General features: G+C 46.1%; 1 protein-coding gene across 4 annotated transcripts in view; it reads right to left on the bottom strand.

Moving 5' to 3' along the window:
* The window catches only part of LOC129834834 (sodium/potassium/calcium exchanger 1-like), a 37,087-nt gene extending 15,792 nt beyond the window's left edge, over window positions 1–21,295 (bottom strand). For 2 of the 4 annotated variants that reach the window (XR_008756313.1, XM_055900143.1), the window contains exons 1-7: window positions 20,833–21,292; window positions 19,094–20,137; window positions 16,489–16,697; window positions 7,254–7,343; window positions 6,839–6,947; window positions 3,170–3,223; window positions 2,286–2,339 (exon numbers count right to left, since the gene is read on the bottom strand). Coding sequence is in view for 3 of the 4 variants with exons in the window: in XM_055900143.1 (XP_055756118.1) it covers window positions 2,286–2,339; window positions 3,170–3,223; window positions 6,839–6,947; window positions 7,254–7,343; window positions 16,489–16,697; window positions 19,094–19,943 (1,366 nt within the window). In the remaining variant the exon portion in view is untranslated. Of the gene's footprint in view, window positions 1–2,285; window positions 2,340–3,169; window positions 3,224–6,838; window positions 6,948–7,253; window positions 7,344–16,488; window positions 16,698–19,093; window positions 20,138–20,832 lie in introns of all 4 variants that reach the window. The other 2 variants (XM_055900144.1, XM_055900145.1) reach the window with 2 other exon arrangements.
* Window positions 21,296–22,142: the final 847 nt, after the last annotated feature.

Here is a 22,142-nt window from a genome sequence, read left to right as displayed (position 1 = left end):
ACTAGGAGTCACATCAACACACCCCACTAGGAGTCACACCAACACACCCCACCCCACTAGGAGTCACACCAACACACCACACTAGGAGTCACATCAACACACCCCACTAGGAGTCACATCAACACACCCCACTAGGAGTCACACCCCACTAGGAGTCACATCAACACACCCCACTAGGAGTCACATCAACACACCTCACTAGGAGTCACACCAACACATCCCACTAGGAGTCACACCAACACACCCAACTAGGAGTCACAGCAACACACCCCACTAGGAGTCACATCAACACACCCCACTAGGAGTCACATCAACACACCCCACTAGGAGTCATACCAACACACCCCACTAGGAGTCACACCCCACTAGGAGTCACACCAACACACCACACTAGGAGTCACATCAACACACCAACACACCACACTAGGAGTCACATCAACACTAGGAGTCACATCAACACACCACACTAGGAGTCACACCAACACACCCCACCCCACTAGGAGTCACACCAACACACCCCACTAGGAGTCACACCAACACACCCCACCCCACTAGGAGTCACACCAACACACCACACTAGGAGTCACACCAACACACCCCACCCCACTAGGAGTCACATCAACACACCCCACTAGGAGTCACAACAACACTAGGAGTCACACCAACACACCCCACCCCACTAGGACTCACATCAACACACCCCACTAGGAGTCACATCAACACTAGGAGTCACACCGTACAGTGAAGGAGGAGGACAAGACTGACAGCCATTGTTCTGTTACTGGATGTCACCTATAGGCCTGTTTCCATAGAGACTTACAACACCGTCACACAACATAAATAGTAGGCCTGGATCTCACCTATAGGCCTGGATCTCACCTATAGGCCTGGATCTCACCTATAGGTCTGGATCTCACCTATAGGTCTGGATCTCACCTATAGACCTGGATGTCACCTGTAGGTCTGGATCTCACCTATAGGCCTGGATCTCACCTCTAGGCCTGGATCTCACCTGTAGGTCTGGATCTCACCTATAGGCCTGGATCTCACCTATAGGCCTGGATCTCATCTATAGGCCTGGATCTCATCTATAGGCCTGGATCTCACCTATAGGTCTGGATCTCACCTATAGGTCTGGATCTCATCTATAGGTCTGGATCTCACCTATAGGCCTGGATCTCACCTATAGGTCTGGATCTCACCTATAGGTCTGGATCTCATCTATAGGTCTGGATGTCACCTATAGGCCTGGATCTCACCTATAGGCCTGGATCTCACCTATAGGCCTGGATCTCACCTCTAGGCCTGGATCTCATCTATAGGCCTGGATCTCACCTATAGGCCTGGATGTCATCTATAGGCCTGGATCTCACCTCTAGGTCTGGATCTCACCTATAGGCCTGGATCTCACCTATAGGTCTGCAGTGTGTCCTTCCGTCTACCTTCCCTCTGGCTGCTGGGTGAACTCTGTTCCTCAGTATGAGACATTGAGGAACACCACGTACAGCTGACTTTGAGCTGTTTAAAATGTCTGTGACCGTTTCTCATCAACAACAGGTCATGTTTGCATGCCTCAAAGAGCTACAATGACAAAGAAATAGTGGAAACGCGATAAAAAATACTTTTACAAGCTACAAGGATAGTTGTGAGACACGTAACTTCATGTAGAGTAGCACAGAAACATTCATGTACAGTGGGGAGAACAAGTATTTGATACACTGCCAATTTTGCAGGTTTTCCTACTTACAAAGCATGTAGAGGTCTGTCATTTTTATCATAGGTACACTTCAACTGTGAGAGACTGAATCTAAAACAAAAATCCAGAAAATCACATTGTATGATTTTTAAGTAATTAAAAAAGTTAGTAAAATCGGCAGTGTATCAAATACTTGTTCTCCCCACTGTATAACAGTTAGACACACATCACTGCTGTGTAGCCTGCAGACAACAGTACAGCTCTAACACAAAGCCTCACAGACAACACCAACACCAAGACACCACACTAAAATGCAAAGAGAACCCATAATGAACGTAACGAGAACATACAAAACATAACGACAACATCCACCGAACACAACGTGTAAACAGAACGTTACGAGAACATTCACAGAACAAAAAACGACAACATCCACAGAACGCAACATGTAAACAGAACGTTACGAGAACATTCACAAAACAAAAAACGACAACATCCACAGAACGCAACGTGTAAACAGAACGTTACGAGAACATTCACAGAAGCTAACCAAATCAAGCACTAAATATATGGATAACGTTGGCCTTACCTTTCCCCTGCACCGACACCTCAGTCCTGACCTCCCCATTAAAGGCTGTTGTTTCTAATTGGCAGAGATACGTCAGGTAAAACGACCAGTTACCACAGAGACAAAACATATCCACCCACTGCCTCGTGTAGAGTAATGTATGACGAAATATGAGCAGAGTCATAGACAAAACCCGAAGTTACTGTACCACACAAACAAAACACAACCGAAGTTACTGTACCACACACACAAAACACAGTCACTTCCTCATAATATTGACTGACAATGAGCTGAGCAGGCATGAATACTAGTATCCTCTTCTAGGGAAGAGTGAGATACAGTTGAGATGAAAACCTCTGTTTTGGAGTGACAGATAGTAGACAGAAGATGAAGAGATTCTCAGTAACTCTCGGTAGGACAATGGAAGTTGGAGTGATAGATAGTAGACAGAAGATGAAGAGATTCTCAGTAACTCTCTGTAGGACAATGGAGGTTGGAGTGACAGATAGTAGACTGAAGATGAAGAGATTCTCAGTAACTTTCGGTAGGACAATGGAGGTTGGAGTGACAGATAGTAGACAGAAGATGAAGAGATTCTCAGTAACTCTCGGTAGGACAATGGAAGTTGGAGTGACAGATAGTAGACTGAAGATGAAGAGATTCTCAGTAACTCTCGGTAGGACAATGGAGGTTGGAGTGACAGATAGTAGACTGAAGATGAAGAGATTCTCAGTAACTCTCGGTAGGACAATGGAAGTTGGAGTGACAGATAGTAGACAGAAGATGACAGATAGTAGACTGATGTCCTATGTACTAACAATGGAAACCCTTCAGAAGGGCTGGCATGAAGTGACAATACGGAGTGACAACATGAGGAGGAGGTGACATGTTGACATCCCTCTTACCTTGTCTAACTCTCCTCTGACCAGGGCCTCTAACATCTCTGCTAAAGCCTGTCTCTGAAATAAGGGGACGATGGAAGACACCATAGAATGACATATTAGAACTCATTTAATAGGATCTCTGTGGGAGAGACATTCAATCAGCCTCTGTGTTTACCAGTTCCCCCCAAGTCCCCTGACATCCAGAGCTCTGGTGTGGAGGAGCCATTAGAGCAGCGCTCTCCAAACCTGGGCTTGCGGCGGGGGGGGGGGGGGGGGGGGGGGGGCTGATTCAAAAGCCTCTCAACACTTTGGTGCTACCTTACACTAGAGACTCGTGTTGTGTGATAAGTGAAGAGCAGAGGTCAAGTCCACCTGTGTCCCTGGATTACAGGGATGTGACTGTCCTCTACTGGAGTGACCTTCACCGAGTCCTCAGGCCACCTGGCAGCCAGGCCTGTCCCCATGCAGCCTCCTCACAGCACTCTGATCCTTAATCAGCTTTCAATACAGGCTAATAAAAGCTGGATAAGAGCCAGCCTCTGGCCGACCAATCTCTTTATCTCAATAGCACTATCTCTAGGTCTCTTGCTGTACTGGACGGTGTGTGTCACTGAGATAACAAGTCTGATGCTGCTGTGAAGCTAACGGTCTGATGCTACTGTGAAGCTAACAGTCTGATGCTGCTGTGAAGCTAACAGTCTGATGATGCTGTGAAGCTAACGGTCTGATGCTACTGTGAAGCTAACAGTCTGATGCTGCTGTGAAGCTAACAGTCTGATGTTGCTGTGAAGCTAACAGTCTGATGCTGCTGTGAAGCTAACAGTCTGATGCTGCTGTGAAGCTAACAGTCTGATGCTACTGTGAAGCTAACAGTCTGATGCTACTGTGAAGCTAACAATCTAATGCTAATGTGAAGCTAACAGTCTGATCCTGAAGGTGAAGCTAACAGTCTGATGCTACTGTGAAGCTAACAGTCTGATTCTACTGTGAAGCTAACAGTCTGATGCTACTGTGAAGCTAACAATCTGATGCTGCTGTGAAGCTAACAGTCTGATCCTGAAGGTGAAGCTAACAGTCTGATGCTGCTGTGAAGCTAACAGTCTGATCCTGAAGGTGAAGCTAACAGTCTGATGCTGCTGTGAAGCTAACAGTCTGATGCTGCTGTGAAGCTAACAGTCTGATGCTGCTGTGAAGCTAACAGTCTGATGTTGCTGTGAAGCTAACAGTCTGATGCTACTGTGAAGCTAACAGTCTGATGCTGCTGTGAAGCTAACAGTCTGATGCTGCTGTGAAGCTAACAGTCTGATGCTACTGTGATGCTAATAGTCTGATGCTACTGTGAAGCTAACAGTCTGATGCTACTGTGAAGCTAATAGTCTGATGCTACTGTGAAGCTAACAGTCTGATGCTACTGTGAAGCTAATAGTCTGATGCTACTGTGAAGCTAACAGTCTGATGCTACTGTGAAGCTAACAGTCTGATGCTACTGTGAAGCTAATAGTCTGATGCTACTGTGAAGCTAACAGTCTGATGCTACTGTGAAGCTAACAGTCTGATGATGCTGTGAAGCTGCAAGGAACAATTTTGACTGGTGTCATCAATGGTCATCAACCTTTGTCCTTTGAGAGAATAACAGGGTGAGCAGGTGTCTGTTTCTGTTGAAGCTGAGCACTAAAACAACTGATTCAACAATAGAACTCCTCGTGTTGACCTTTATGGGGGTATAGTGAAGGTCCCTGTGGCAGTAGTGAATGTAGAAGGTCCCTGTGACAGTAGTGAATGTAGAAGGTCCCTGCGACCGTAGTGAATATAGAATGTCCCTGTTGCAGTAGTGACCATAGAAGGTCCCTGTGACAGTAGTGAATGTAGAAGATCCCTGTGACCGTAGTGAATATAGAATGTCCCTGTGACAGTAGTGACTATAGAAGGTCCCCGTGGCAGCAGTGAATGTAGAAGGTCCCTGTGGCAGTAGTGACTATAGAAGGTCCCTGTGGCAGTAGTGAATGTAGAAAGTCCCTGTGACAGTAGTGAATGTAGAAAGTCCCTGTGACAGTAGTGAATGTAGAAGGTCCCTGTGGCAGTAGTGACTATAGAAGGTCCCTGTGACAGTAGTGAATGTAGAAAGTCCCTGTGACAGTAGTGAATGTAGAAGGTCCCTGTGGCAGTAGTGACTATAGAAGGTCCCTGTGACAGTAGTGAATGTAGAAGGTCCCTGCGACAGTAGTGAATGTAGAAGGTCCCTGCGACAGTAGTGAATGTAGAAGGTCCCTGCGACCGTAGTGAATATAGAATGTCCCTGTTGCAGTAGTGACCATAGAAGGTCCCTGTGACAGTAGTGAATGTAGAAGGTCCATGTGACAGTAGTGACTATAGAAGGTCCCTGTGACAGTAGTGAATGTAGAAGGTCCCTGTGACCGTAGTGAATATAGAATGTCCCTGTTGCAGTAGTGACTATAGAAGGTCCCTGTGACAGTAGTGAATGTAGAAGGTCCCTGTGACAGTAGTGACTATAGAAGGTCCCTGTGACAGTAGTGAATATAGAAGGTCGCTGTGGCAGTAGTGACTGTAGAAGGTCCCTGTGACAGTAGTGAATGTAGAAGGTCCCTGCGACAGTAGTGAATATAGAAGGTATCAGCGGCAGTAGTGACTATAGAAGGTCCCTGTGACAGTAGTGAATGTAGAAGGTCCCTGTGACAGTAGTGAATGTAGAAGGTACATGTGGCAGTAGTGACTATAGAAGGTCTCTGTGGCAGTAGTGACTATAGAAGGTCCCTGTGACAGTAGTGAATGTAGAAGCTCCCTGCGGCAGTAGTGAATGTAGAAGGTCCCTGTGGCAGTAGTGAATGTAGAAGGTCCCTGTGGCAGTAGTGAATGTAGAAGGTCCCTGTGACAGTAGTGAATGTAGAAGGTCCCTGTGGCAGTAGTGACAAGGCCATCAGACTGTTAAACAGTCATCACTAACATAGAGTGGCTGCTGCCAACATACTGACTCAAATCTCTGGCCACTTAAATAAATGGACTTAAAGGTTTCACTAGTCACTTTAAATAACGCCACTTTAATAATGTTTACATATCCTACATTACTCATCTCATATGTATATACTGTACTCTATACCATCTACTGCATCTTGCCTATGCCGCATGGCCATCGCTCATCCATATATTTATATGTACATATTCTTATTCATCCCTTCACATTTGTGTGTATAAGGCAGTTGTTGTGAATTTGAGAGATTACTCGTTGGATATTACTGCACTGTCGAAACTAGAAGCACAAGCATTTCGCTACACTCGCATTAACATCTGCTAACCATGTGTATGTGACCAATAACATTTGATTTTAATTGAATAGATATAATACATGGTTCAGTAGCTCCTCCCAGGAGGCATAGCTTCCTGGTCCCTGGTACTGTACAGGAAGGACAATAGTTTAGGACCATAGATTAGGACCATAGATTAGGACCATAGAGTAGGACCATAGAGTAGGACCATAGATTAGGACCATAGATTAGGACCATAGAGTAGGACCATAGAGTAGGACCATAGAGTAGGACCATAGATTAGGACCATAGAGTAGGACCATAGATTAGGACCATAGATTAGGACCATAGATTAGGACCATAGATTAGGACCACAGATTAGGACCATAGCGGTCCCTGTAATAATAAAGATTGATATAAAGTACAGTACCTTCTCCCAGCGGGTCCAGTGTGTGGATCATCAGCTGGAAGATGGTGTTTCTGTTGGTGCTGTTGTGGAGAGACGCATTACTCCCTCCTCTCTGGAGAGTGGGCTTCACCTGGGACATAACAAACACACCACACCACACACAGGGTTGAAGCCACGGCAGATCACGCCAGGTTACATTCAGGTAAAGACCTCTTTTTGCTGGTCACTAAAATTACATCTAAAAATTAAAAAAATAAACAATTTTACAATCAGTACACAACCTGATCATGACATCACAATCAGTACACAACCTGATCATGACATCACAATCAGTACACAACCTGATCATGACATCACAATCAGTACACAACCTGATCATGACATCACAATCAGTACACAACCTGATCATGACATCACAATCAAAGAGTGTTGAGACCTTCAGTTTTTCTCTGTCTCTCTTCTGGGGTGAGTCTTGAGGTTGTGGTTTGGGTTCTGGTGAAACAGGTGGTGGAGGTCCACTGTTCTGCTGTAAATACAGGAATACTTTAGTACACGTTCCACAATGGGAACCAGAGAGAGGAGAAAAGGCAGACTTTTAATTAAAGCACTACTCCAGTGGGCAAAATGTACTGAATGGCTTTTACATGGTCAGGTTGTATTCTGATTGTAAAAACGACGGGTTGGTTGTAGTCCAGAAAAAAATATGTTGTTTCAACCAGGAAATAATGTCTTTATGAAATCCCATGCCAACATTTGCCCATCTGGGTAGAGGCTGCAGAATGGGTGTCTACTGATGAGCCAACGACAGGATTATAACAACAGTGATATTAGTGAGAACAGGTAACTGCCAAAATAAAGGAAACACCAACATAAAGTGTTTTAATAGGGCGTTGAGACAGAACAGCTGCAACAGCATAGATTCTACAGGTGTCTGGAACTCTATTGGAGGGATGAGACACCATTCTTCCACCAGAAATTCCATATTGGTGTTTTGTTGATGGTGGTGGAAAACACTGTCTCAGGACCCACTCCACAATCTCACAATACAGTGCATTCCCGAGTGGCGAAGCAGTCTAAGGCACTGCATCACAGTGCTAGATGCGTCACTACAGACCCGGGTTCGATCCCGGGCTGTATCACAACCAGCCGAGATCGAGAGTCCCAAAGGGTGGAGCACAATTGGCCCAGCGTCTTCCGGGTTAGGGGAGGGTTTGGCCGGGGTAAGCCGTCATTGTAAATAAGAATTTGTTCTTAACTGACTTGCCTACTTAAATAAATAAAAAATAAAACATTCGATAAGTATTCAGACCCCTTGACTTTTTCCACATTTTGTTACGTTACAGCCTTATTCTAAAATGTATTAAATTAAAAAAAATCCTCAATCTACACACAACACCCTAGAATGAAAAAGCAAAAACAGGTTTTTAGAAATATTGTCAAATTTATTAAAAATAAAAAACAGAAATACCAGAACAGAAAGTATTCAGACCCTTTTCCATGAGACTCCAAATTGATCTCAGGTGCATCTTGTTTCCATTGATCATCCTTGAGATGTTTCTACAACTTGATTGGAGTCCACCTGTGGTAAATTCAGTTGATTGGACATGATTTGGAAAAGCACACACTTGTCTATGTAAGGTCCCACAGTTGACAGTACACGTCAGAGTAAAAACCAAACCATGAGGTTGAAGGAATTGTCCGTAGTGCTCCGAGACAGGATTGTGTCGAAGCACAGAACTGTGGAAGGTTACCAAAACATGTCTGCAGCATTGAAGGTCCCCAAAAACACATTGGCCTCCATCATTCTTAAATGGAAGAAGTTTGGAACCACTAAGACTCTTCCTAGAGCTGGCCACCCGGCCAAACTAAGCAATCGGGGTGAGAAGGGCCATGGTCAAGGAGGTGACCAAGAACCCAATGGTTACTCTGACAGAGCTCCAGTGTTCCTCTGTGGAGATGGTAGAACCTTCCAGAAGGCCAATCATCTCTGCAGCACTCCACCAGGCCTTTATGCTAGAGTGGCCAGATGGAAGCCAATCCTCAGTAAAAGGCACATGACAGCCCGCTTGGAGTTTGCCAAAAGGCAGCTAAAGGACTCAGATCTTGAGAAACAAGATTCTCTGTTCTGATGAAACCAAGATTGAACTATTTTGCCAAGCATCACGTCTGGAGGAAACCTGGCACCATCCCTACGGTGAAGCATGGTGGTGGCAACATCATGCTGTGGGGATGTTTTTCAGCGGCAGGGACTGGGAGACTAGTCAGGATCAAGGGAAAGATGAACGGAGCAAAGTACAGAGAGATCCTTGATGAAAACCTGCTGCAGAGCACTCAAGACCTCAGACTGGGTCAAAGGTTCACCTTCCAACAGGACAACGACCCTAAGCACACTGCCAAGACAATGCAGGAGTGGCTTCGGGACAAGTCTCTGAATGTCATTGAGTGGCCCTGCCAGAGCCCGGACTTGAACCCGATCGAACATCTCTGGAGACCTGAAAATAGCTGTGCATCCAACCTGACAGAGCGTCAGGTTCATCGGGTTCGGGTCAGGATCAGCAGAGAAGAATGGGAGAAACTCCCAAGCGTCATACCCACGAAGACTCGAGGCTGTAATCGCTGCCAAAGGTGCTTCAACAAAGTACTGAGTAAAGGGTCTGAATACTAACATTTCTAAAAAAAACTGTTTTTTTTCTATGTCATTATGTGGTATTGTGATGTCATTATGGGGTATTGTGATGTCATTGTGTGGTATTGTGATGTCATTATGGGGTTTTGTGATGTCATTATGGGGTATTGTGTGTAGACTGATGAGGGGGGGGAAACGATTTAATCCATTTTAGATTAAGGCTGTAACGTAACAAGATGTGGAAAAGGTCAATGGGTCTGAATACTTTCCGAATGCACTGTAAGTGTTCAATTGGGTTGAGATCTGGTGACTGAGATGGCCAGGGCTTATTGTTTACATCGTTTTCATGCTCATCAAAACATTCAGTGACCACTCGTGCCCTGTGGATGGGGGCATCGTCATCCTGTAGGGGCATAGCCATGGTAGCCAAAATAATGGTCTGCCCAGCATTTTTATGCATGATGGGATATTAATTGCTTAACTAACTCAGGAACCACACCTGTGTGGAAGAACCTGCTTTCAATGTACTTGATATCCCTCATCTACTCAAGTGTTTCCATTATTCTGGCAGTTACCTGTACTTGTTTGTTGATGGCGTCAAATGTACCAATGGTAGCACCCTGGATACACTACTTCAAGTGCAGCCTTAGCTCTTATTAAAAGGTTCAAATATACCTACTGGGGTTCTATGAGTTGCCTACACCAGTATAAACTGTGCACTTGCATGTCATTTTCTTAGCAATCCCACACCAACACCCAACATCATACCAGCCAAGAGACACTGTGGATGCATCCCAATTTGTATTTTGTATTTATTATGGATCCCCATTAGCTGTTGCCAAGGAAGCAGATACTCTTCCTGGGGTTTATTATGGATCCCCATTAGCTGTTGCCAAGGAAGCAGATACTCTTCCTGGGGTTTATTATGGATCCCCATTAGCTGTTGCCAAGGAAGCAGATACTCTTCCTGGGGTTTATTATGGATCCCCATTAGCTGTTGCCAAGGAAGCAGATACTCTTCCTGGTGTCCAAACACATTAAAGCACTTACATTACATATAAAACAAAAGATAAAACAGTACATCATATAACATTATTACGTCACTACATATCTACAATACAACATGTATAATACCACCATACCACAATGTACGTGTCGATAGGTTCTGATTTCTAAACTTGAAATATGAAATATCCTTTTTCATGTCACTGAGGGAGAGGGGTGAATGTAGAACGTTTACATTAAGTCAGGATATGTTATTGTCATCAGGGATCCTATGGGGGGGAGAAGAGACAGAGTCTGGTACAAGTCAACATGGCAGCTGTGAGTTGGAGAGGAGAAGAGACACAGTCTGGTACAAGTCAACATGGCAGCCGTGAGTTGGGGAGGAGAAGAGACACAGTCTGGTACAAGTCAACATGGCAGCCGTGAGTTGGGAGGAGAAGAGACAGAGTCTGGTACAAGTCAACATGGCAGCCGTGAGTTGGGGAGGAGAAGAGACAGTCTGGTACAAGTCAACATGGCAGCCGTGAGTTGGGAGGAGAAGAGACACAGTCTGGTACAAGTCAACATGGCAGCCGTGAGTTGGGAGGAGAAGAGACAGAGTCTGGTACAAGTCAACATGGCAGCCGTGAGTTGGGGAGGAGAAGAGACAGTCTGGTACAAGTCAACATGGCAGCCGTGAGTTGGGGAGGAGAAGAGACACAGTCTGGTACAAGTCGACATGGCAGCCGTGAGTTGGGAGGAGAAGAGACACAGTCTGGTACAAGTCAACATGGCAGCCGTGAGTTGGGGAGGAGAAGAGACAGAGTCTGGTACAAGTCAACATGGCAGCCGTGAGTTGGGGAGGAGAAGAGACAGAGTCTGGTACAAGTCAACATGGCAGCCGTGAGTTGGGGAGGAGAAGAGACACAGTCTGGTACAAGTCAACATGGCAGCCGTGAGTTGGGGAGGAGAAGAGACAGAGTCTGGTACAAGTCAACATGGCAGCCGTGAGTTGGGGAGGAGAAGAGACAGAGTCTGGTACAAGTCAACATGGCAGCCGTGAGTTGGGGAGGAGAAGAGACAGAGTCTGGTACAAGTCAACATGGCAGCCGTGAGTTGGGGAGGAGAAGAGACACAGTCTGGTACAAGTCAACATGGCAGCCGTGAGTTGGGGAGGAGAAGAGACACAGTCTGGTACAAGTCAACATGGCAGCCGTGAGTTGGGGAGGAGAAGAGACAGAGTCTGGTACAAGTCAACATGGCAGCCGTGAGTTGGGGAGGAGAAGAGACACAGTCTGGTACAAGTCAACATGGCAGCCGTGAGTTGGGGAGGAGAAGAGACAGAGTCTGGTACAAGTCAACATGGCAGCCGTGAGTTGGGGAGGAGAAGAGACACAGTCTGGTACAAGTCAACATGGCAGCCGTGAGTTGGGGAGGAGAAGAGACAGAGTCTGGTACAAGTCAACATGGCAGCCGTGAGTTGGGGAGGAGAAGAGACAGAGTCTGGTACAAGTCAACATGGCAGCCGTGAGTTGGGGAGGAGAAGAGACACAGTCTGGTACAAGTCAACATGGCAGCCGTGAGTTGGGGAGGAGAAGAGATACAGTCTGGTACAAGTCAACATGGCAGCCGTGAGTTGGGAGGAGAAGAGACACAGTCTGGTACAAGTCAACATGGCAGCCGTGAGTTGGGGAGGAGAAGAGACACAGTCTGGTACAAGTCAACATGGCAGCCGTGAGTTGGGGGGGAATTTGGGCAGAGGTCTTGGTTAGATGAAGAACATACACTACCAGTCAAATGTTTTAGAACTCTTACTCATTCAAGGGTTTTTCTTATTTTTGTTTGACTATTTCCTACATTGTAGAATAATAGTGAAGATATCAAAACTATGAAATAACACATATGGAGTCATGTAGTAACCAAAAAAGTGTTAAACAAATCAAAATGTATATTATATTTGAGATTCTTCAAAGTAGCCACCCTTTCCCTTGGTGACAGCTTAGTACACTCTTAGCATACTTTTCCAACAGTCTTGAAGGAGTTCCCACATATGCTGAGTACTTGTTGGCTGCTTTTTCTTCACTCTGCGGTCCGACTCGAAACCATTCAATTTGGTTGAGGTCAGAGGATTGTGGAGGCCAGGTCATCTGATGCAGCACTCCATCACTCTCCTTTTTGGGAAAAATAGCCCTTGCACAGCCTGGAGGTGTGTTGGGTCATTGTCCTGTTGAAAAACAAATGATAGTCCCACTAAGCCCAAACCAGATGGGATGGCGTATCGCTGCAGAATGCTGTGGTAGCCATGGTGGTGAATTGTGCCTTGAATTCTAAATGCATCACAGACAGTGTGACGCGGCAGGTAGCCTAGTGGTTAGAGCGTTGGACTAGTAACCGGAAGGTTGCAAGATCGAATCCCCCAGCTGACAAGGTAAAAATCTGTAGTTCTGCCCCTGAACAAGGCAGTTAACCCACTGTTCCTAGGCCATCAGCGAAAATAAAAATGTGTTCTTAACTGAATTGCCTAGTTAAACAAAGGTCAAATAAATAAAAAGTGTCACCAGCAAAGCACCTCCTCCTCCTCCATACTTTACGGTGGGAAATACACATGCAGAGATCATCCTTTCACCCACACCATGTCTCACAAAGACACAGTGGTTGGAGCCAAAAATCTCCAGTTTGGACTCCAGACCAAAGGACAGATATCCACCTGTCTAATGTCCATTGCTCGTGTTTCTTGGCCTAAGCAAGTCTCTTCTTCTTATTGGTGTCCTTTAATAGTTGTTTCTTTGCAGCAAATCTACTTCGAAGGACTGATTCACACTGAACAGTTGATGTTGAGATGTGTCTGTTACTTGAACTCTGTGAAACATTCATTTGGGCTGCAATTTCTGAGTCTGGTAATTCTAATGAACTTATCCTCTGCAGCAGAGGTAACTCTGGGTCTTCCTTTCCTGTGGCAGTCCTCATGAGAGCCAGTTTCATCATAGCGCTTGATTGTTTTTGCGACTGCACTTGAAGAAACTTTCAAAGTCTTAAAGTAATGATGGACTGTCGTTTCTCTTTGCTTATTTGAGCTGTTGTTGCCATAATATGGACTTGGTCTTTTACCAAATAAGGCTATCTTCTGTATACCACCCCAAACCTTGTCACAACACAACTGATTGTCTCAAACGCATTAAGAACTAAATAAATTCCACAAATTAAGATTAAGAAGGCACACCTGTTAATTGAAATGCATTCCAGGTGACTACCTCATGAAGCTGGTTGAGAGAATGCCAAGAGTGTGCAAAGCTGTCATCAAGGCAAAGGATTTGAAGAACCTCAAATATAAAATATATTTTGATTTGTTTAACACTTTTTTTGGTTACTACATGATTCCATATGTGTTTTTTCAAAGTTTTGATGTCTTCAACATTATTCTACAACATAGAAAATAGTAAAAATAAAGAAAAACCCTTGAAAGAGTAGGTGTTCTAAAACTTTTGACCGGCAGTGTAGATCACTCATCTTCTGGATAGCAACAGAGATGTATTGGCTGTTCAGATGTGTAGGAGGAGACTCAGCGTAGGAGAAAGGGTTAAATAGCAGTACTTGTGTGAATGTGTTCTTTGTCTTATGCAGCTGTATGACCCAGTAGGGGAATAAATGTAAAAATGTTTGTGGCCTGCTGGAAGGTCATTTTGCAGGGCTCTGGCAGTGCTCCTCCTTGCACAAAGGCGGAGGTAGCGGTCCTGCTGCTGGGTTGTTGCCCTCCTACGGCCTCCTCCACGTCTCCTGATGTACTGGCCTGTCTCCTGGTAGCACCTCCATGCTCTGGACACTACGCTGACAGACACAGCAAACCTTCTTGCCACAGCTCGCATTGATGTGCCATCCTGGATGAGCTGCACTACCTGAGCCACTTGTGTGGGTTGTAGACTCCGTCTCATGCTACCAGTAGAGTGAAAGCACCGCCAGCATTCAAAAGTGACCAAAACATCAGCCAGGAAGCACAGGAACTGAGAAGTGGTCTGTGGTCACCACCTGCAGAACCACTCCTTTATTGGGGGCGTCTTGCTAATTGCCTATAATTTCCACCTTTTGTCTATTCCATTTGCACAACAGCATGTGAAATTTGTTGTCAATCAGTGTTGCTTTCTAAGTGGACAGTTTGATTTCACAGAAGTGTGATTGACTTGGAGTTACATTGTGTTGTTTAAGTGTTCCCTTTATTTTTTTGAGCAGTGTATTTGATACCATTCAACTGATTCCGCTCCAGCCGTTACCACGAGCCCGTCCTCCCCAATTAAGGAGCCACCAACCTCCTATGGCGTTGAAGTAGGTAGGTGCTATTTGTTTCTACTGGTCTGGACAATAATTCCCTGCTACAGCTTTGTCTGCCAAAGAATATATAATGAAACACAGAGAATGGATATTCAGATGACCGTGACGAGAGCTATACGGTGACTGGCACCAGGTGTGTGATTTAGCTGAATAATACGGTCCTCCAGTGTGACAATGACAAACTGATGGTTGACATTACTTTACATCTCATCAGCATTACATCATCCCCGCCCCCCGTCCTGTCCTCCCCCTGACCCATGCTCCCCTACGCTGGGCTCTGACACCTGGGATCCTTTCAGGGATTCAGTCCCAATCATCAAAGGCTGCCGAGTCTGGCTGCCACACAAACACACACACTATGACCTGTACAAAGAGCTGGATGGATAAACACAGGCTCTGATGACAGTCCAGTGAATCAACCAGTCCATGTTTCTCATGGACTGGACCAGAGAGGGTCCTGGGTGATATTGTCTCTCATGGACTGGACCAGAGAGGGTCCTGGGTGATATTGTCTCTCATGGACTGGACCAGAGAGGGTCCTGGGTGATATTGTCTCATGGACTGGACCAGAGAGGGTCCTGGGTGATATTGTCTCTCATGGACTGGACCAGAGAGGGTCCTGGGTGATATTGTCTCATGGACTGGACCAGAGAGGGTCCTGGGTGATATTGTTTCTCATGGACTGGACCAGAGAAGGTCCTGGGTGATATTGTCTCTCATGGACTGGACCAGAGAGGGTCCTGGGTGATATTGTCTCTCATGGACTGGACCAGAGAGGGTCTCTGTCCTGGGTGATATTGTCTCTCATGGACTGGACCAGAGATGGTCCGGATCCTGGGTGATATTGTCTCTCATGGACTGGACCAGAGAGGGTCCTGGGTGATATTGTCTCATGGACTAGACCAGAGAGGGTCTGGGTCTTGGGTGATATTGTCTCTTATGGACTGGACCAGAGAAGCTCTGGGTCCTGGGTGATATTGTCTCTCATGGACTGGACCAGAGAGGGTCTGGGTCCTGGGTGATATTGTCTCTCATGGACTGGACCAGAGAGGGTCCTGGGTGATATTGTCTCTCATGGACTGGACCAGAGAGGGTCCTGGGTGATATTGTCTCATGGACTGGACCAGAGAGGGTCTGGGTCCTGGGTGATATTGTCTCATGGACTAGACCAGAGAGGGTCCTGGGTGATATTGTCTCTCATGGACTGAACCAGAGAGGGTCCTGGGTGATATTGTCTCTCATGGACTGAACCAGAGAGGGTCCTGGGTGATATTGTCTCATGGACTGGACCAGAGAGGGTCTGGGTCCTGGGTGATATTGTCTCATGGACTGGACCAGAGAGGGTCTGGGTCCTGGGTGATATTGTCTCTCATGGACTGGACCAGAGAGGGTCCTGGGTCTTGGGTGATATTACAATGGGCTTTTCTAGTATTTGTATATCCTGGTAATTGTTTTTTGGTCGAGTTTTCTTTGTTTCTTTGTCTGTCTGTCTGTCAGCCACTCTGTCTATCTGCCTGTCTGTCTGTCTGTCTGTCTGTCTGTCTGTCTGTCTGTCTGTCTGTCTGTGTCTGTCTGTTAGCCACTCTTTCTGCATACCTGTCTGTCTGTCTGTCTGTCTGTCTGTCTGTCTGTCTGCCACTCTGTCTATCTGCCACTCTGTCTATCTGCCTACCTGTCTGTCTGTCTGTCTTTTTGCTTCACCAAAACTGCCTGACAAAGTCCCAACAACACTACCAACCTTCTTGGGTTCCTTCTCCTCCTCCTCCTCCTCTGGCATGATGATCTTCACGATGCTCTTGTGTTTGTTGATCTGCGTCTTGACGAAGTGTTCGATCTGCACGTTGAACTTCATGAAGCAGACATAGGCCACGTAACCCGACACCAGCATTACGCTCTCCCACCACATGATGGTGTTGTCCAAGAAGAACACGATCAGCATGATCAGATCTATGATGGAGGAAGAGGAGGAGGGAGAGGAGGAGGAGGAGGAGGGGGAAGAGGAGGAGGAGGACGAGGAGGGAGAGGAGAGGGAGGAGGAGGAGGAGGGAGAGGAGGAGGAGGACGAGGAGGGAGAGGAGAGGGAGGAAGAGGAGGAGGAGGAGGGAGAGGAGGAGGGGGAAGAGGAGGAGGAGGAGGGATAGGGAGAGGAGAGGGAGGAAGAGGAGGAGGAGGAGGGAGAGGAGGAGGGGAGGGAGGAAGAGGAGGACGAGGACGAGGAGGGAGAGGAGAGGGAGGAAGAGGAGGAGGAGGAGGGAGATGATGAGGAAGAGGAGGGGGAGGAAGAGGAGGAGGGGGAAGAGGAAGAGGAGGAGGGTAAGGGGAGGGAGGAAGAGGAGGAGGGAGAGGGGTGAGGAAGGAGGAGGAGGGAGAGGGGTGGAGGAAGAGGAGGAGGGAGGAAGGAGGAGGAGGGAGAGGAGGGGGAGGAAGCGGAGGAGGGAAAGGGGGGGAGGAAGGAGGAGGAGGGAGAGGAAGAGGAGGAAGGAGGAGGAGGGAGAGGGGGGAGGAAGAGGAGGAGGGAGGAAGGAGGAGGAGGGAGAGGAGGGGGAGGAAGAGGAGGAAGGATGAGGAGGACGAGGAGGAGGAGGGAGAGTAGGGGCAGGAAGAGGAGGAGGGGAAGAAACGTGAGAACATGATAGTGTTGAACACGATCAGCATGATCAGGTCTAAGAGAGAAGAGAGGATGAGTCCAAAATGGCATCCTATTCCCTATATAGTGGTACTACTATAGACCAGAGCCCTATTCCCTATATAGTGGTACTACTATAGACCAGAGTCCTATTCCCTATATAGTGGTACTACTATAGACCAGAGCCCTATTCCCTATATAGTGGTACTACTATAGACCAGAGCCCTATTCCCTATATAGTGGTACTACTATAGACCAGAGCCCTATTCCCTATATAGTGCACTACCTTTGGCCAGAGCGCAAAAGGGTTCTGCGGCTGTCACAATAGTAGAACCCTTTTTAGTTCCATGTAGAACCCCCTATGGAAAGGGGTTCCCCGTGGAACCCACACGTTTTCTCCTATGGGGACAGCCGCAGAACCCTGTTTGGTTCTAGATAGCACCTTGTTTTCTGAGAGTGTATGTACCTATATAGTTCACCTTGTTTTCTGAGAGTGTATGTACCTATATAGTTCACCTTGTTTTCTGAGAGTGTATGTACCTATATAGTTCACCTTGTTTTCTGAGAGTGTATGTACCTATATAGTTCACCTTGTTTTCTGAGAGTGTATGTACCTATATAGTTCACCTTGTTTTCTGAGAGTGTATGTACCTATATAGTTCACCTTGTTTTCTGAGAGTGTATGTACCTATATAGTTCACCTTGTTTTCTGAGAGTGTATGTACCTATATAGTTCACCTTGTTTTCTGAGAGTGTATGTACCTATATAGTTCACCTTGTTTTCTGAGAGTGTATGTACCTATATAGTTCACCTTGTTTTCTGAGAGTGTATGTACCTATATAGTTCACCTTGTTTTCTGAGAGTGTATGTACCTATATAGTTCACCTTGTTTTCTGAGAGTGTATGTACCTATATAGTTCACCTTGTTTTCTGAGAGTGTATGTACCTATATAGTTCACCTTGTTTTCTGAGAGTGTATGTACCTATATAGTTCACCTTGTTTTCTGAGAGTGTATGTACCTATATAGTTCACCTTGTTTTCTGAGAGTGTATGTACCTATATAGTTCACCTTGTTTTCTGAGAGTGTATGTACCTATATAGTTCACCTTGTTTTCTGAGAGTGTATGTACCTATATAGTTCACCTTGTTTTCTGAGAGTGTATGTACCTATATAGTTCACCTTGTTTTCTGAGAGTGTATGTACCTATATAGTTCACCTTGTTTTCTGAGAGTGTATGTAGCTATATAGTTCACCTTGTTTTCTGAGAGTGTATGTACCTATATAGTTCACCTTGTTTTCTGAGAGTGTATGTACCTATATAGTTCACCTTGTTTTCTGAGAGTGTATGTACCTATATAGTTCACCTTGTTTTCTGAGAGTGTATGTACCTATATAGTTCACCTTGTTTTCTGAGAGTGTATGTACCTATATAGTTCACCTTGTTTTCTGAGAGTGTATGTACCTATATAGTTCACTATAAGGGGAAAACCATAGGATACAGTTGACCAGTTTCAATGGGATGGACTGTTGGCTCCAAGGTAGGCACCCTTTAAAGTACGTACTTCCCCCAACATTCCCAGGTTTCCCAGGAATCCGGGACGGAGGATTCCAGATGTCCTACTTATTCCCTCCTGATTCCGGGAGTCTACAAACCGGGATTTCTGGTAAAACTTATTATTCTCTACCTGTAAAATGATGATATTGTGTTTATTACCTATGATGTAGAAGGAGACGTCTCTGAACAGGGGCCACCAGGTGAGGTGGAGCATCTCCCTGGAGAAGATGGCACACATCCCGATGACAAACAGGATGTTAAACACCGCCGACCCCACGATTGTCCCGATGCCCACGTTGCTATGGGAGATGAACACGCCAATCAGAGAGGTGAACAGTTCGGGGGCGGAGCCTCCTGCAGCCATGAAGGTCGCCCCGGCGACGTCGTCGGAGATGTCGAGCTTCACGGTGATGACGCCGAGCGCCGGGACGAAGAACTCGTCACAGACGATGGCGAGGGAGACAAACATGTAGACCATGCCCAGGATGTGGAGGGTCACCCAGCCCTGCCTCCTCTGGTCCACCGTGAACAGGTCCTCTGGGTACTCTCCCTTCCTGTGGGGGACGTCTCCAGGGAGACCCGGGGAGGTGGTGGTGTTAGGAGGAGGGGAGGTGGGAGGAGGTTCAGTCGGACGCTCGGGTTCAGGGTCCTCTACGTAGATACAGTGCTTAATGTCCGTCCTGTTGACAGTTATCACCATGACGTCATCCCCCTCCAGCACAGTAGGAGCCCTGGTGATGACGTCATCATCATAGCTCTCTGTTAGGCTAGAGGGGTTAGAGGTCACCACCTCTCGTGTGTCTACCTCCAGAACACTACTACTATCATTACCGCCCCCTTCCTCTGGGAGTGCTGTCCCAGGATCCTCCTCTGCTGCGGCCTGGCGGGCCACCCATGGCTCCTGCAGCCGGGCCTTGAACGTCACGGTGTAGACGCAGCACAGTAATACACCACAGAGGAAGAAGAGGATGCGACTCCGGTTGAGTCTCCGTCTTTGTGGTAAATGCATTGTTCCCCGCTGCCAGAGGGGTCTTGAATCCCACTGCGGGAGATTAGGCCCGTGTCAGATGCATGGTTAGGCTTATGGGAACAGGTCCAGTAGCATTAGTTGGCCAAATAATGCAGTTGAGCGAGCGGTCAGCACACATCTTCAGCACAGTCTGTTTTAATGTCATAGTCCTGGCATGATGTCCCAGCGCCAACCTATATATATATAAAAAAGTGGGGGGGAAATAAATCCATGATTCACTCAGTTTAGACTACGATGCAAAACTCACGTCATACATTTGACATAATGACGTAATAAAATAATAATAAAAAACACTGGTGGAGTATTATAAGGGCGCGTCCACGTGAAGGGAGTCGCAGGAGCGCGCAGGATGGGGATACAGCCACCTGTTACTATGGCTACATAATTGCAGGTACTCTGCTCTCCGAAGGGCTGCACAGATTAAATGACACGTGTAATGAAATGCAGAAAATGTAGTTAATGTACAAATGACAATTAAAAAAAAAAAAACAGCGAATAAACTAGAAAATATAATTATGTAGGCCCCTACTTTTCATTGACGTGCGCGGGTCATGAACGTGCTGATATGCGCTCCTCGAGTCGAGACAGCACAAGCGATATGATTCATTCCAAATGTTCAACCAACCATTTCATTTTCACGTGTGTATCCAGGTGGGTCGGGTGAAAAATTAAGAAACGAAAATAATGATCCATTTAACTGAATTTCGTGGGGGAAATTCCAGGCAAGAAACAGTGCCCGATATGGAGTCATTGACAAGTATCCTAGGCTTCCACAAGGTCAATGACGATTATTGTAGCTTAAATCCTTTCTCTGTAAAACATCTGTAAACCATACTTAACCCTTTTTCAATTGTTAATAAAAACGTACCTTTAATCGCTGAGTTGTTGTGATAGAGGTGATCTAGACGCGAGCTCTCTCTCCAGCTGTGTGCGCTAACGTAAAGGGATTGGGTTGAGAGATGCTGACTCTAGTTTTTGGTGAGGAGCTACAAGGGCGCACCGCAGGATGACAGCTCACACCTCCTCTCCACGGCTCAGCATAATACCTGCAGTCTTTTAAGAGGATTAGGCGAGGTGTTCACACAATCTCTCACATTCTCACGAACACGTTTAAACTGCTTCAAATTCAATGCATTCCTATTCATTTTGTTCATCACCCGCCAAGTGCATGCAGTGTCTCCAACCACCAACGCTGTGAAAAACCCCAAACCATGTCTGCGCGCTGAAGTGGAAGGAGGGTTGTCAAGACATAATTACAATTCTGAAGAGTTCTCCTTTATGCACACAGACAGACAGGCAGGCAAACAGAAAGGCAGACAGGCAGACGGAAAGGCCGACAGGCAGATATTCAGGCAGATAGGCAGGCAGACAGACAGGTAGATATACAGGCAGACAGGCAGGCAGAAAGACAGATAGGCAGGCAGATTGTGAGAGATACACTCAGGCAGGCAGACAGACAGGCAGAAAAGCACAGGCAGAAATGCAGACAGGTAGGCAGATATACAGACAGGCAGAAAAGCACAGGCAGAAATGCTGACAGGTAGGCAGATATACAGACTGACAGACAGGTGTGCAGGCAGACAGGCAGACAGGCAGGCAGGGTTTGGTGATGAGAGGAAGGTGAGTTATTTAGGCAGATGCCTTCCTTTAGTGTTGAGACATCCCACTACAGCTAGGCATGCTGAAGAGGTTATTATGAGGAGATATAGGACACCGATATAAAGGGGGTATTATGAGGAGATAAAGGCCACCTATATAAAGGGGTTATTATGAGATAAAGGACACCTATATAAATGGGTTATTATGAGGAGATAAAGGAAACCTATACAAAAGGGTTATTGTGAGGAGATAAAGGACACCTATATAAAGGGGTTATTATGAGATAAAGGACACCTATATAAATGGGTTATTATGAGGAGATAAAGGACACCCATATAAAGGGGTTATTATGAGATAAAGGACACCTATATAAAGGGGTTATTATGAGGAGATAAAGGAAACCTATATAAAGAGGTTATTATGAGATAAAGGACACCTATATAAAGGGGGTATTATGAGGAGATAAAGGACACCCATATAAAGGGGTTATTATGAGATAAAGGACACCTATATAAAGGGGTTATTATGAGGAGATAAAGGACACCTATATAAAGGGGGTATTATGAGGAGATAAAGGAC

The sequence above is a fragment of the Salvelinus fontinalis genome, chromosome 35, assembly GCF_029448725.1.
Source record: "Salvelinus fontinalis isolate EN_2023a chromosome 35, ASM2944872v1, whole genome shotgun sequence".
Taxonomy (NCBI): domain Eukaryota; kingdom Metazoa; phylum Chordata; class Actinopteri; order Salmoniformes; family Salmonidae; genus Salvelinus; species Salvelinus fontinalis.
This window is presented reverse-complemented; position numbering and strand designations above follow the sequence as displayed.